Below are 17244 nucleotides of genomic sequence, written 5' to 3'. Positions count from 1 at the left end.
AATGTATGATTATACTAATTTTGTTTAAATTTAAATATCATTGACGTCATTGACCCTGAATTTGTAGTTGCAAAAGAAGTCAACAACAAGAAGAAGAGATATAAATTGGCGATTAGATCCGGAAAAAAACTAAGATCCACCGTCAAATTTAAAGATCCGGCAGTGACGACATCTGAGCCATCCATCGGACTCATATTCCGCCCAGTGCTGTGCATGACATGGCAATTAACTGCTTTTAAAATCCGTGTTTCAAGTCCGAACACTCCTACACACCAAAGTACCTTCACTCTCGAACCTAAAAGTTTCCCCCTTTCTTATCGCTACACAATAAAACTCAATTTCTCTCCAAAAACCTTCAATTCAGCCCTAATTTCTGTAAGTTTTTTCGAAATTTCACTTGTTTCATATGTAACTCTATATGATTTGCTTTAATTTTGTACGCGTGAATTGCATTATTCTCGTTAGGGTTTTATTTTGCTACGCAACAAGGTCAACTTATTTTTTTTGTGCATCTTTTGGTCTAAAATCATTGTGTTTGTGACATGTAAACGTGTGTATGTCTATATAGATGTTGCTACGGCTTGCTAAAAACTGATGCATGTGTAATTTTAGTCCAAGTTCGCATTTTCGTTTGGTTTATGATGTTTAGGGTTTCTGGGACTCGTCCTAGACTTCACTCCACGTGAATCGTTATTTTTTTATGTATGTCGTGGGAGTAATTTTTTGTATGTAGAGATTTATGTCTGGTTAAAGTTGGTAAAAATTGCTATAAGGACGAGTGCTTTGCATTTGGTATGCTATGATATTGATGCGTGTGGGTGATGTTCTTCATTTATTTAAAAATGCTATCTTTTAGGTTTTTACACAGCTTTTTTTGCTTGTTGAGAGCTGTCTTTTAGGATCTTTAACATCTATTTAGCTGGTTGATTGTTTACTCATGCCTTATTTTTACTTAATGTTTGTAATCAAATGTTCAGATATGGGGGAGGGAGATTCTGCGACTGAAGTTGCAGAGACAGTGGCTAATGGGACTGTCTCTCAGGATACAGCAGTGAAAGATGTGAGTGAGAAAAAGGAGGAAAAGGTAGAAAATGAGAAAAGGGAAGAAAAAGAGGAAAAAGAGGAAAAGGAGGGTATTGAAAAGATGGATGAAGATGTAAAAGATGATGAGAAAGGTAAAACTAAAGAAGCTGATGCTGACAAGAAAGATACTGAGGTAACCAAAGATGAGAAAAAAGAAGAAGAGGAGGTAAAAGATAACAAGAAAGAAGAGGAAGATAAAGATAAAGAGAAAGAAAATGAAGAACCCAAGAGTGAACCCATGGAAGTTGACAATAAAGAAACTCCAGATGAGAAGCCTGAGAATAAGAACACAGAAGTTGCTGATACAAAAGATGTAGAGGAAAAAAAGGAAGAGATTACAGAAGAGAAGGTATCAAAGACATTTTCAAGAAAGAAAGGTGGCGGAGAAAAGAACAATAGTGAGACAAAGGAATCAGGAGGAGAGAAAAAAGGGAAGGAAAAAAAGAAGGAACCGACACCCACAACTCCTGTTGCTCTTATAAGTGAGCGACCTGTACGTGAAAGGAAATCTGTAGAGAGGTTGGTTGCTGTCATTGACAAAGATACTACCAGGGAATTTCACATTGCAAAGGTTGTCTTTCTAAATTTACAACTTTTAAACTCTTCATGTTGTTCGCGTCTTTAATGACTCAAGTGATTCTTGCTATTTTAACTGATCCTTTATTTCTTATTGTTATTATGGCATACAGGGACGTGGTGTCGCACTGAAAGAGATTCCAAATGGTAAAAGTCTTTTAACTTCCTTATTTGACTTATGATTGAAGATTCTTTTGATCTTTAACTTATATAATACGTGCAAACTACACTTATATCTTAAGGTCGAATACTATTTGGTAGATAAATAAATGCGTAGTAAAGCTTATTTTGACATGATTTAGTTCCTTATTAGGGCTTCAGTTACAACTTACAACCCATGTGGTAGAGACTAGAGAGGGAAGTCATCTTTTATCTTGACCTACTTTTGCAAACTTTTGGATTATCATACTATGGACAAGTGATAAACATGTATTTGCTTACCGATTGTCCCCAAAATGTAGCATTTCCTTTTTGGGAATGTTTAACTTTTTTTCCCCTTGGTAATCATTACATGTAAAGAAACTCCGATTTGTTCCAAGGTTTCTTTCTTTTGTCAGTCATCATGACTACTAACAAAATGTCAAAAACGCCCTTTAATGTTGTATGCTCATTATTCGCAAGTTCTTATTGATTGTAATAATGTTTCTTTTTAAGGACATGTTCGCCTTTAAAAACATTATGCCAGTAGAGATCAAATGTGTTTCCACATATGCATAGTTTTCATCAGTACATATTATATATAGAATGGAAAATCAATAAATATAAAGGTTATATGGTAGACCTTTGAGGAAGTGCTTCCATTGTGTTGATGTCTAAAATCTTTATCATTTTTTTTTCAGTTGCATACAAATTATCAAAAAGGAAAGCAGGTGATGACACACTCAAAGTGCTCCATACCATATTATTTGGAAGGAGAGGAAAGGTAATTTAACTTCAACTCATGAATGTCTACAAATCCATTTAACTTTCCATAAGTGCTATTATCTATTATATCCTCTTCAAAAGACTAGTTTTTTTTAGGGTTTAGGATGAAATCCACTACCCACTTATTCATTGTGTCTACATTCAGTCGGTTTTTTTACATATAGGGTCCCTAAATTTTTTTAAATTTGTATCATATACACCATTATGACTGGCTATAGCAGATAGTTGATTATCAATACGTAATATTATTATTAATATATACTATTTTTGTATACTTACGAAATTGTATCGATTGTATCTTTTCATCTATCAGGTCAAGGGTAAATATAGTAAACAATAATATACCTTTATAGTTTATAGCATTTAATGCTGTTTCCTCTTATTACAGTATTGTGCCTTAATAAAAGACCCTAATGTAGATGTGAAGTTTGAAGTCTGAATAAGATTTTATTATCAAAATGTTTAACTATTATCAATCTGTAGTTTGATACAAGTACAAAGACTGTATAACAGAAGAAAAATTCTCTATAAATGATAAAGTCATATATAAAGTAATCATAAAGTTATATCGTGCAAATTATAATAAGATAAATGAAATATGTAATAAGTTAAAGTCGGACATCATATGTTGCATTTATAGTCATTTAGTGTGAAGTGTAATTTGATTTTTTTTATTTTTATTTCTGTTTATTTTTTTAAAAGTGGATTCTTTGTTTGACTTGCAGGCTATTCAGGTCAAGATGAATATCTTGCGGTTTTCTGGCTTCGTCTGGCAAGAGAGTGATGTAATATATACATTTCATTAATAAAATATCATATCATCTTATGATTAAAAGATCATAACGCATAATAAATAGTAATCAAATATATTTATTATCAATATCATTTCAGGAAAAGCAAAAACTGAAAGTGAAAGAAAAGCTTGACAAGTATAATAAAGAGAAGCTGTTGGAATTTTGCGATCTGTTTGACATGCCCATTGGCAAGACTTCTGCAAAGAAGGTTTGTTTTGGTTTTCTTATCATTCTTTCACATTTAAAAAAAAAAAAAATATTTTAATTGAAAATTATGTCTGTCTGCAAACAGGAAGATGTTGTCATAAAGCTGATAGATTTTATGTTGAAGCCTCATGTCACAAACAGTGAGTTGCTTTCAGAGAAAGAACAGGTATTTATTTATTTCAGTTGAAGTTTTTACTTTTTTAATATTATTTTTTTACTGTTACAACTTACCTCATGTTATTCAGTCAAGCAAGGGTAAAAAGCGTCCAACAAGCAGCAAGAAAAGCACATCACCTTCAAAAAGTTCATCTAAGGTATAATATATATCATAATTAAAGTATTTCTTCTTGTTAATTTATGTCTTAATTTATCAAACCTTATAAACGTATTTTTGTTTATGCAGAAGCAGAAAACTAAAAGTACTTCTGAAGATGATGAGAAGAAGAATTCAGACACAGATGAATCTGAAGAGGATGAAGATAATGAAGAACATGAAAATACAAACGGTGATCCAGACAAGTCTGAAGATGAGAAATCTGAAGATAATACTGCAAGTGAAGAAGAAGAAGAAGATGTGTCTGAACCAGATTCTGAAGAGGAAAACAAGAAACGCAAACGAAGTTCAAAGAAATCATCTTCTTCAAAAAAAGAAGCTAAATCTTCTTCAAAAAAGACTACCCCAACTCAAAATAAGACCCCAGCTAAATCATCTACAAGTGCTTCAAAAGCTAAGGAAAAAGAACAAACTGATTCAGGTCCCAAGACTTTCTCAAGGAAGAAGAAGAAAGATGTAGTTGAAGAGAAGGTTGTTGCCCCAAAGAAAGCTGCCCCTAAAGAGAAAACTGGTAAAAACTTTTTTTAATCTTTTTCTATTATTACCATAGTTTTAAGAAAATAAATTCTGATTTTTTTTTTTAAATGTTTGTGTCTACCTATTTAACAAAAGTGAAAAAGACTACGAAAGAGAAGGAGAAACCTAAAGCTGAAAAGAAGATAACTGATGACGAACTCAGAACTGCAATATGCGAGATCCTTAAAGAAGTCGACTTCAATACAGTGAGTGTCTTTCACCAATAAATAATTTATAATTTTTGCAATAAAACATGATTTTGTCACATAAATAATGAAATTTCTTTTTATTTTTATTTACAGGCAACATTTACCGATATTCTCAAGCAGCTTGGTAAGCATTTCATTTCTAGTTTTTTATTCATTCCATCATCATCATACCAAACAGACAGACGCTAATAACTTATTTTATATTTGGGGGTAATCAGCAAAGCGATTCAGTACAGATTTGACATCAAGAAAGGCGTCGATAAAGTTTATGATTCAGGAGGAGCTGACAAAGCTAGCTGATGAGGCAGATGAAGAGGATAAAGAGGAGCCTGAAAAGACCACTACTGGAAAACAAGAATCTGTGGAAAAAGGTGTCAAGGCCTAATCTGAATGCTTTTGCTTAGGAGGCAAAACAAAAAACATGTAAGTTAGGTGGTGGGCAGTGAAGTTTCTGGGAACACTGTAGAGAGAGACAGAGGTAGAAGAGTAGGTGATGGATGGATTGGATGGATGATAGGAGAGTATAAATTAATTATAGGGTAAATTTGTCTGTTGTCTTTTCAGGATCATAGATCTTTGATAATTTGGCTTTTGCCCATTCATGGTTTGCTTGATATATTCAGACTCATGTTTGCTGATGGTTTGTGTTTGTGTTTTTCTCAACATTTGTTTTCCATGCAGGGATTTGCCGGTGATGATATTATCATGTTCATGTTCAATGACTTTTACTTGTTCAGTGAGCAAAATTTTGTTCACCAAAATTTATTTTGCTATACAAAGATGATCATATTACACTAGTTTTAATACCAAAAATATCCGATATATATATATATATATATATCAACCCGAGATTTTGACATTCAAGAAATCCACGGATGATCCCAATGCTTCAACCTTAAAATCCTGAGATATCCGGTTAATTTCAAATCCTTTTCGTTTTGGTAACTAACTTCATAATCTCCATGAATCAACGAAGTCTCATAGAAACAACTGCACCAAAAAATTCTTTAATAATCTTGTCCACCACATCGCCTGTAGCCAAGTTCCTGAAATCATTATCTGTTAAACACATTCTGTAGCATCCTTCTGGACTCCATGCAGACCACAAAACTATCCCATTCACTGCCGGATGTGTGTGAGCTTCTCTCAACACTTGTTCCAATAACCCCCCCTGAAATTAATCAAGTATTCAAATTTATGTTTTCAAAGTTCAAAACACTTACATATATATAATACCTGAGTAGGGCCAGGTTGGACATCTAGTTCAGTGATCCAAATGGGAAGCCTACGAACTTGCAAGTTTATCAATGATGGATCTCATGTAAGGTATGGTCACATTTGTGAAATGACCTTCTAACCTGATTGATAATGGCTCATGATAACCCTCACCCCAAATCTCTTCAATTTTTTTGAGATAACTATTAGGAGATGACAACCCATAACCCGGTTCTTCAATCGTATTATATTCATTCAAGAACAAATCAACATTTCCATCAAGAACATTAGCTATCGAGTAAAATTTCGAAGAAGAACCCATCCCTCCTAACTTCCTTTCAAGAAAATCAAAATGCATGTTTTAATTCATAACATCCCATGCAATTACTTGACCCGAGTATCGGCCCATGACTGACTTTATCCTCTTGGTGGTTGCATCCGTGAGTTGTTGTGGTTCAAGATTTGGAACCCAACTCGGTTGATACTTGGGGTCATCCCAAAATACGTTTTGGCCTCTCACTGAAATTCCATTTGATTTTGTGAAGTCAAGTAATGCATCGGATGATGAGTAGTCTTCTTGGTTTTGGACACGTTCGTTGGTGTACCATTTCATTTTGTTTTCGAATGTTGTGTACTTGAATCTTGATGTGAACCAGTTTTTTATAAGCTTGGTTGGTTAGGATGTTTGTATTAATGGCACATCCGAATGGGAAGTTTGCTAACTTTTGTGAAATGGTTAGTGTTTGATTTACTAGCGGTTTGCCTTCGCTATTGACTGCATGGATTTTCACGTTACTATTCCTCACCTAATTATTGGCAATGAAATTTATACAAAAAAAAAAAAAAAATACAAAATACCTAGTGCCATTAATGTTATTTTCAAAGATTTAGGAAAAAGCCAATTCATATTGTGATGAACTGATGATGGAATATCAAAGCTAAAAACGAGGATAGGATTATAATAGGAGTTTTAACTTTAACCATCAATTTCACTATTGGACTCTAAATAGGTTGAAAAATCGCTATGGGCTCTATACAATTAGATAAATGGGCTACCAAATGGACCATGAGTGTTTCCCATATATAAGCAGTATTTTTTTTTTTTTTTTTTTTTTTTCATTTTTTCATTTTTACACCATTTAAAAAAAAAAAAAATCTTCTCAAAGCTTCAAAATAATTGCATTTTATACTATTTAAAACTTTCTTTTTTTATGAAAATGGTTAGATTTCTACCACAAAAAAAATATTTTCGCACACCAAAAATCTCTACGAATTTGTCTTTTTTTCCTTTATGTTTTTTTGTCATTTTAGTAGGTCAAATATATATATATATATATATATATATATATATATATATATATATATATATATATATATATATATATATATATATATATACACACACACACTATCACTGTGGAAATGGTTTTTAAAGATTTCTACCACAAAAAACATCATTTTTTGAATTTTCTTAGATCAAACCAACAATTATTTTTCTATGAAATTGGTGGTTATTTCCCAAAAAACCCTTGATATTTTCTTAATTCTTGATAAGCTTTGATGGTTATTTTCCAAAAACATTTTTTCTTAGATGTTGATAAATGCTTATCGGGTCGTTAGTTGTTTTTATCTATTTCTCTAAACTTAAGTCAAACAAGAACATTAGTATTTAAAAAAAGATGATGCTTTTGGTTTTCACCTTCTAGATACTCTGATACCGGTGAGTTTTCCACTCTTCTTGTAAAGGATTGTAAAGAAACACTATCAACCCAGATATCAATCGACACATTTTTGCTCTGTGAAAATAATAAACATATATAAATTAAATGTCACCGATAAAAAATCACAATAACTTATTCACAAGTTCATCATACGTGAAAATACAGTTGAGTCGAGCCATATTGGTTGACTATGATGCCACCTTAAAGCATGGACCAACACTCAGATTTAGCCATGGTCGAACCGGCATCATAAAAGCCTGTTGGTGTTCTAAATGTTGCAACCACTGTAGCATCATCTCCATGGCTTATTTGCACCCATGCTGCACATTTCAAATTCGACCAATTCAACACCACATGCAAACTATTAACATTTCTTGTAGAAATCAAACATCCTACCAGAAAACGTGTAGAGTTTGTCATGATCCATGAAAAATTCTTGAGAAGCAGTGTCAAATGATTGATTAATTTGATGAGCAACAATGAATTCATTTCCAAATTCTGATCTTCACACTAGTAGTTTTCCAAAATAAGCCCAACCCTTTGAACCTTCTTTAAATTCCGGATTCACCACTATTCCACCATTGTATTGAGGAGCACTGTCAAAAGATCAAGAATTACATACATTGTTGTTTCTGGTTTCTTGTATCTAAAGATAAAGATTTTATTGAAAGTTTTACCTCATTAGTAAAACTATAATCATATGGTTTTGCATTTGCTACCAATCCCGCGCAACAAATTAACCCATTTAACAACATATAGACTACAAGTATATATATATATATATATATATATATATATATATATAAAGACTGCTAAAAAATAAAAACAATGTTATAAAAAGTTAAATTAACTATTAATAAAGATAAATAATTAAACAAAAAACATATTTATAGTTATATTCTCATGGCTATGGTGTGAGTGATACGAAGCTACGGGAAAAATCAGATCTTTAACTTTATTACTAGCACCAGTGATGTTCACATCCCACTCTTCAATTGGTTAAGAATTAGAGCTAGAAATGGTGTTAATCTCAATTGGCAAAAATGGTGTACTAACTAGAAAAGAGAGGTATCAACTACATGTAACTCTAGCTTGTTGCTAGCCTTTTTATAATGTGTTAGGTGAGATTTTTATATTTCAATATATCAACATGCGTACAGAGGGATGGTTTTTATAGCCAAAGCTACAACAAGGAAATCATTGATTTAGGAGCTAATCAAGGAACTATTCTAGGTAAATATTACAACATAATAATCTAATTAAATACAGTTTACTCAATACGCCCCCGCAAGATGGAGGATCCATCGAAGACTCCATTCTTGGACCGAAGTTGTAGAAACATGTTGCATCCTAGTGGCTTAGTTAGAGCATGTGCCAATTGAACAGTGGATTTGATATGTAGAACACGCAAGGACCCATCAACAACTTTTTCATGAACAAAGTGATAGTCCAAGGCCACATGTTTCATTCGGGAATGGTATAACGGATTAGCACAAAGATAGGTGGCACCTGTGTTGTCACAGTATAAGGTGGGTGACTTAGTACTAACAGCACCAAGCTCAGTTATATATTTTGAACCCATGAGATTTCAGATGTAGCGTTGGCTAGAGCTTTGTATTCCGCTTATGTAGATGATCGAGAGACAGATTTCTAGCGAGCAGAACGCCAAGAAATTATGTTGGAGCCAAGATATAAGATATATGCCGTAGTGGAACGGCCACCAATGGTGACTCCTCCCCAATCTGAGTCTGAAAAGGCCTTAATATCAAGAGAGGAGCCCCGCTTTAAGAATAAGCCATGATGAATTGTTCCTTTGAGATACCGAAGAACCCTTTTGAGAGACTGCCAATGGGTTTGGGTAGGTTGATGCATAAATTGAGAGAGCTTATTCACAGTGAATGAAACATCTAGTCGGGTGAATGCAAGATACTGTAGCGAGCCTACCAACTTTCGATTAGGTGTTGGATCCACATATGGAGACTTGTCCATGGAGGTGAGAACAACTGAGGAGCTTAAAGGAGTTGCTACTTCCTTTGTGCCATCTATATGGAAGTGGGTTAAAAGGTCTTGAATATGACGATGTTGGGAAAGGAAAAGACCTGTTGTAGTGTGAATAACTTCAATACCAAGGAAATGATGTAAGGATCCAAGGTCTTTGATAGAGAAATTTTTGGCTAAGGTTTGAACGAAAGTATCCATAAAGGATGAGTTGTTTCCAGTGAGGACAATATCATCAACATAGACCATGAAAAGACAGATAACACCATTGTTATTGTAGATAAAAAGGGAAGCATAAGCTCTAGACTTGCAAAAACCAAATGTTAAAAGAAATTTGGTTAACTCCATGTATCAGGCCCGAGGGGCTTGTTTTAGGCCATATAGAGATTTATGGAGTTTGCAGATGTGATTGGGAAATTGAGGATGGATAAACCCCTGTGGCTGAGTCATGTAAACTTCTTCATGTAGGGTTCCATGAAGAAATGCACTGTTTACATCCAACCGTCGGAGTGGCTAATTATTGGTAAGGGCAATGGAAAGAACAATGCGAATAGTAATAGGTTTGGCTACAGGACTAAAGGTGTCAAAGTAGTCCTTACCATATTGTTGTAGAAAACCTTTGGCTACTAGACGTGCTTTGTATTTTTCAACTATACCATTATGGTATCGTTTAATTCGAAAGACCCATTTACAACCAATGGGAGTGTGAGAGGAGCGAGGCAAAAGTTCCCAAGTACCACTGTGCATGAGAGCGTTAAACTCATGGTCCATAGCTTCATGCCAGTTGGGATCTTTCAAGGCTTGGGTATAAGTATGAGGCTCAAGGGTAGGAGGAATGGGATGTAGAGTAGATGAGTTTATGAATGAGGGATTGTAATACTTAGAGTTAGGTTTTCGAGTACGAGTTGATGTAGTGGTATTTCGTACGAGCTAAGGAGTGGGTTGTTGTGGAGGTGAGGTTGGCGGTGGTGAATCAGTTTAGAAGAGGGGTGTAACATCCGGATTCCCCGGTATATTATTTTATTAATTTATTTTGGAGTTTGTGGATGGACTCGGCGAGTTGGTGCTTAGACTCGCCGAGTAGGGTCGCGGATTCTCATCCGGGTTCATGAATGGACTCGGCGAGTCCATGCTGTTTAATGAAACCATAATTTCCTAGCTTTGGGACCTATTTAAAGTCCCTTAGGGCCGTCATTTGCGACTACCAAACCCCAGAGAGAAACCCTAAAAGAGCTAGAGCGATTGTGAGAGGAAAAGAGCCATTTCTTGATCTTTGTGGTTGATTCTTGCAAAGAAGGAGGTGTTTCTAGCTTAGAGGAGACCAAGGAGGTGGTGCATCTGTGGATTTCGAGCTAAAGACTTCATCTTTGAGGTACTATATCGCCCCTTTATCTGTTGTGTTGAAGGAATCCATAGATGTAGAGTTTTCATGTCCTTTAATGGAAGAAATTGTGAGAACATGACCCTTATTCACTTTGAGATTTCGGATCTGGACCCATAGTGGTCTAAAGAGCTTATCTCATCTTGCTTTATGTTGAGCTATAGACTTGTTGAGCTTAGGATGTTATTTTTGGGGCTAAATCACCAAGTGAAACCTCCTAGACGTCCCATGAGTGTCAAGATTCGAGCTTTACATGTTTATCAGGCTTGGGAACGTCAGATCTATGGATCAAAGGAACAGATCTGACCTCAGGAGGTCAATTGAGTTTGTGCATGGCATGAACTCGCCGTGTCCAAGGACAGACTCGGCGAGTAGGGTTAGGGTTTCCCGTAAATCACTCAGTGAGTCAGAGAGGGATTAGAGGACTGGAGTTCAAGGCGGAACTCGCCGAGTTAATCTTGAGACTCGACGAGTTGAGTCAGGGTGGCCCCGTGATTCATGCCAGGTGTGACTCGTCGAGCAAGGGGAGGGACTCGACATGCCAAACGAGACTAGAGAGTTAGTGGACACGTGTAGACTCGTCGAGTTTCCCAAGTGCACTCGACGAGTCAGGTCAAAGTTTGACCGTTGACTTTGGTTGATTTTTAGGGTTTGGTTAACAATGAGAGACTTTGAGCCAAAAGAGGGGTAAAATGGTCTTTTACCCTTCTGAGGGTGCCAAGAGAGGGTTGAGTCTAGTCCCGAGAGTTATATTTATGAGAGTATTACTTTATGTGATTAGGCGGAGGCTAGATCGTATTTCTACCGAGTCAGAGATTTACCGAGACATCTGAGGTGAGTCTTCTCACTATACTTTACCTTGAGTGGTAATTAGAGTTATGTGACAGAGTTACTGTATGCTATTTATGTGTTATGTTGCAATGCATTATTTCTATATGATTTATGCCATGTGTATATCAGAGTATATCAGATTTAGAACCGGAAGGTTCACAGAGCTAGGACTAGAGGGTCCATAGAGTTAGGGACCAAGGGCCCACAAAGTTATAGCCTCAAGTGGCTAGTATGTGTTATGTATGGTATTTTGGGGAACTCACTAAGCTTTATGCTTACAGTGTTTTGTGTTATGTGTTTCAGGTACCAGTGATGATCGCGGGAAGACGACGACATGATTCGTACACATGCATGGGATTTTATGTATTTTGATCTTGGGAAATGTTTTGTGAAACGAAGATATGATACAATGACATTTTGTTAATAAATGTGTTTGGAAAATGTGTTTTAAAATGCAAAAAAATTGTCTTAAATTTTACGGTGTTACAAGTTGGTATTAGAGCCTTGGTTTGAGGGATTCGGATGCACCTTCGGGCGTATCTGAACTCTAACTGAGGATTTGAGGAAAATTTTGATAATAAAGTAAATTTTTAAATAGTAAAAAGAGTTTTGAGACAAACAGAGCAGGGCCATGTGTACGATCAACCAACGCTCGAACGGTGATTTCCCAAAATACCCTTACAATAAGTGTTAAAAGATACGTTATGCTATGCTATATGATGAATTATGTCATGCATGCTAGAGTAGACTAGGTATTCTTATTAGGACTAGAGTGGCCTGATATATGATGCCTTAGTCTAGGGGTTTTGCTGCTAGGGATGCTTGAGAGTGTTTAGATAGCAACGAGGAGCTTATGAGAGATCTGCTAGTGAGTAGCACATGATTAGAGAGAGTAGCGTACTTGGGATTTGGGACTATGGGAGGAGGACTTGGGATGAATGCTGATGCGGTATGGACAGTAGTATTGGGCCCGTACTACTAAAGATACTGGGTCAGTACGCAGTCCAAGTAAGAATCCTTAGGATACCAAATATCAAGTAGGATTGGGATATCGAGTGTGTGTACACCCGAGCGAATTACTTATATATTATGTTGTATTTCAGAGAGGCATCATGGGAGGGACACACCATAGACCAGGGACCAGTGGAGGGGGTGTGAGCGACGAGGAGCTCCGCTAGATGATACATGATGAGGTGGCTGCTGCCATCCGTGATGAGATTCCAGAGATGTTCGGGTCTATCAAGACCACCCTGATAGAGACATTCAACGAGAGATGCGCTGCTCTTTCTGAGGCTGCTATTGCTGCGGCCACTACAGCTATAGCTGCGACGAGGCCGCAGGGTGGTGATGCGTTGCTGTTCCGAGAATTCAGCAACACAAAACCACCAGAGTTCGATGGGACCCAGGACCCGATTGCAGCGAAGAGGTGGATATCAGACATAGATGGGTGTTTCTTTACTTGCTCATCTCCTGAGCATTTGAGAGTCCGGTTCGCACTAAACCGGCTTCGCTTGGGAGCGAAGGACTGGTGGAACTTTGTGACGACACACTACAGGCCTGCTGAGCTTGCTGCAGTGACCTGGGAAAGATTCACTGCTATGTTTTGAGATGAGTACGTTCCCCAGGTGGAGAGGGAGCGATTGGCACAAGAGTTTCTAACCCTCAAGCAGGGTACCGAGTCTGTTACAACGATTACTCGGATGTTTCATGAGAGGGCAATGTTTTGCCCAGAGCATGTCTCCTCCGAGCAGGCACGTATGAGCTGATATTTGAGTGTGTTGAGGAGGGATATACGAGAGTTCGTGGCGAACTCGACGTACCGGACATTTGCTGAGCTTCAGGCAAATGCCCGGAAGAGGGAGACAGAGTTGGAGACCCAAGCTAAGGAGAAGGCTGAGTCTCAGGGGAGGGATCAGCGACCCGCTCAGTCCCAGCCGACAGCCAAGCGGGCCAAACCTGCTGATTCGAGATCTGGGAGCCAGAAGGGCCGCACTTGTGGCAAGTGCGACAAGAGTCATGATGGGGTGTGCAGAGCAGGGTCTTGCTACAAATGTGGAAATGAGGGGCATATGGCCAAGGATTGCGCCAAGGGGTTTGCAATATGTTTTCACTACAACCAGACTGGACACCAGAAGGCAGAGTGTCAACAGTTGCGAGGGATAACTCAGGGAGCATCTCAGGGGTCTTCCCCTGCTGCAATGAGAACTACAGACAGTCGGCTCATGAAGGCCGAGGCACCGAAGGCACGAGGGAGAGCCTCCTCCGCACCGATGTCGTGGCTGGTATGTATTCTTTCATATATTTACCTTTATGTTGAGATATTGTGCTTATTTATGATATGCGTAGGTACTTTTCTTGTGAGTTCTATACCTTCCTTGGTGTTATTTGACTCGGGGCGAGTCGGTCTTTTGTATCTTTGACTTTTAGTCAGCACATCAGTATTAGTCGAGAGGTGTTGAATCGACCCCTGAGAGTTTCCATAGTTGACGAGAGAGCGGTGTATACCACCGAGGTGATCCGAGGGTGTGTACTCGAGATCTTCGGCGTTGAGTTTCCGATTGATCTAGTTCCTATCGCGATGGGTGATGTTTGTGCCATAGTGGGTATGGACTGGTTGAGCAAATTTGGAGCAGTTATCGAGTGCGAGAGACAGATGGTGACCATACGAGACCCTAGTGGGGGAATTCTTACGGTATACGACGAGGGTACGCGTTCTGGGTCGGCATTTTGTTCAGCAGCTAGAGCGAGGCAGAGTCTACAGCAAGGTTGTAAGGGATTTGTAGCGTATGTGATGGATACGATGGTTGATTCATAGAGACCGAGGTCTGTTGATGAGGTTCCGATAGTGCATGAGTTACCGGATGTATTTCCGGAGGAGTTACTGAGTGTGCCTCCCGAGAGGCAGGTTGAGTTCAGTATCGATTTGGTTCCGGGAGCCGCGCCTATCGCCAAGGTGCCCTATCGCCTTGCGCCTCCAAAGATGCAGGCGTTATCCTCACAACTTCAGGAGTTGTTGGGGAAAGGGGTTTATTCGACCGATCAGTTTTCCATAGGGAGCACCTATCCTTTTTGTTAAGAAAAAGGATGGCTCACACCGGATGTGCATTGATTATAGGGAATTGAACAAGCTGACGGTCAAGAACCGTTACTCGTTACCGAGGATCGATGATTTGTTCAATTAGTTACAGGGAGCATCTTGGTTCTCCAAGATCGATTTGAGGTCTGGATATCATCAGGTGAGGGTGCGAGATGAGGACATCCAGAAGACAACGTTCAGGACTCGTTACGGGCATTACAAGTTCGTGGTGATGCCTTTCGGGCTCACCAATGCACTGGCGGTGTTCATGGATCTCATGAACAGAGTGTGTAGGTCGATGTTGGATCACTCGGTGATCGTGTTGATTGATGAAATATTGGTGTATTCGAGATTCAGAGAGCAACATGAGGAACATTTGAGAGAGTTCCTCAGAGTTTTGAGATCGGAGAGGCTTTATGTCAAATTCTCCAAGTGTGATTTTTGGTTACGAGAGGTCCAGTTCCTGGGGCATCTCGTTAACCAGAAAGGGATATTGGTCAATCCGGCCAAGACTGAGGCGGTGATGAGTTGGGAGGTGCCGAGGTTACCTACAGAGATCAGGAGTTTTGTAGGATTGGCAGGCTATTACCAGAGATTTATCAGGGATTTCTCCAAGATCGCCGTGCCACTCACCAAGTTGACCCGGAAGGGTGTTGCTTTTTCATGGGGCCCAGAGCAGCAAGCCTCCTTCGAGATACTTTGCCAGAGACTATGCGAAGCCCCGGTGTTCGCCCTTCCGGAGGGAATGGAGGACTTCGTGGTATATTGTGACGCGTCGATATAAGGGTTGGGAGCGGTGCTTATGCAGAGGGGGCACATGATAGAATACACATCGATGCAGGTGAAGCCTCAAAAGACGAGGTATCCCACCCACGATCTAGAGTTGGGAGCAGTAGTGTTCGCTCTCAAGATCTGGCGTCACTATCTGTATAGGGTGTGGTGTACCATATACACGGATCACAAGAGCCTGAAGTACTTGATGGATCAGCCAAACCTGATTATGATTGCGAGATCTTGTACCACCCGGGTAAGGCTAATGTGGTAGTCGATGCCCTGAGCCGTAGGGCGGAAAGCGCCCCGATGCGGGACGTTTGCATGAGATTGACAGTGATGACTCCGGTGTTGGACACCATTCAAGGGGCCCAGGCTGAGACCGTGAGACCAGAAAACCAGAAGAGGGAGCGAGTTATCAGACAGGTATCAGAGTTCGTTACCGATAGTCAGGGGCTTATGACATTTCAGGGTCGGATTTGTGTACCGTTTGTGGGCGGGACGCGCACCATTTTGATGGAAGAGGCACATCGATCGAAGTTCTCGATCCATCTCGGGGCCACTAATATGTATTTGGACCTGAAGAAGGAGTATTGGTGGCCCTGTATGAAGAGGGACGTCGTGTGGTTCGTTGAGAGGTGCCTAACCTGTCATAGGGTTAAGGCCGAGCACCAGGGACCGCATGATAAGTTGCAGCCGTTAGAGGTTCCCGAGTGGAAGTGGGAATAGATTACTATGGATTTTATCACTAAATTGCCGAGGACTGCAAGGGGCGTTGATGCAATTTGGGTGATTGTAGACAGGTTGACGAAGAGCGCTCATTTCCTTGCTATCAGTGAGAGCTCTTGCGCAGAGAGGTTGGCAGAGATGTATGTGAGGGAGGTGGTATCGCGGCATGGAGTTCCGATCTCTATTGTCTCAGATCGGGATGTGCGTTTCACTTCCAAATTTTGGAAGAAATTTCATGAAGAATTGGGTATGAGGCTGCATTTTAGTACCGCATATCACCTACAGACTAACGGGCAGAGTGCGCGGACGATTCAGATGCTTGAGTACATGCTCCAATCATGTGTGTTGGATTTCGGCGGGATTTGGGACACGTATTTACCCTTGATATAGTTTTCCTACAACAACAACCATCATTCGAGCATTGATATGCCACCCTTTGAGTTGTTGTATGGGATGAGGTGTCGGACCCCCATTTGCTGGGGAGAGGTAGGGCAACGTGTGATGGGTAGTACAGAGATCGTGCTTCAGACGACTGAGCAGATACAACAGGTCAGACAGAGGTTGTTGATCGCTCAAAGTCGTCAGAAGAGTTATGCGGATAGGCGCCGGTCCGAGCTTGAGTTTCAGGTCGGCGACTTCGTGTTCCTGAAGGTCTCTCCTTAGAAAGGAGTGATCCGATTCAGGAAGAGGGGCAAGTTGGGGCCCCGATATATTGGTACTTTCAGGGTGATTGTGAGAGTAGGCAGGGTAGCCTACCGTTTGGAGCTACCTCCAGAGTTGGGTCAGATTCATGACACCTTCCACGTGTTGCAACTGAGAAAGTGTATAGCCGACGAGTCGGTAGTGGTACCATTAGAGGATATTCAGGTGGATGTGAGC

At 39.3% G+C, this 17244-nt stretch overlaps 1 protein-coding gene and 1 pseudogene across 1 annotated transcript; one reads left to right on the top strand and one right to left on the bottom strand.

Moving 5' to 3' along the window:
• Window positions 1-221: 221 nt before the first annotated feature.
• LOC145014717 (DEK domain-containing chromatin-associated protein 3-like) lies at window positions 222-5281 on the top strand. The gene is made up of 12 exons (XM_078973146.1): window positions 222-375; window positions 978-1654; window positions 1773-1806; window positions 2499-2581; window positions 3309-3368; window positions 3475-3585; window positions 3670-3750; window positions 3830-3898; window positions 3988-4429; window positions 4531-4640; window positions 4737-4767; window positions 4862-5281. Exons 2-12 carry the CDS (start codon window positions 980-982, stop codon window positions 5026-5028), a joined length of 1863 nt encoding a protein of 620 aa, XP_078829272.1. The 5' UTR covers window positions 222-375; window positions 978-979; the 3' UTR covers window positions 5029-5281.
• Window positions 5282-5610: 329 nt separating this feature from the next.
• LOC145016789 (endo-1,4-beta-xylanase 5-like) lies at window positions 5611-9925 on the bottom strand (annotated as a pseudogene).
• Between the last annotated feature and the right edge of the window lie 7319 nt (window positions 9926-17244).

This window comes from Lactuca saligna, chromosome 9 (assembly GCF_052625555.1).
Source record: "Lactuca saligna cultivar CGN05327 chromosome 9, ASM5262555v1, whole genome shotgun sequence".
In the NCBI taxonomy this organism is placed as follows: Eukaryota; Viridiplantae; Streptophyta; class Magnoliopsida; order Asterales; family Asteraceae; genus Lactuca; species Lactuca saligna.
Note: the sequence above shows the minus strand (reverse complement) of the source record. Positions and strands in the feature narration are given on the sequence as shown.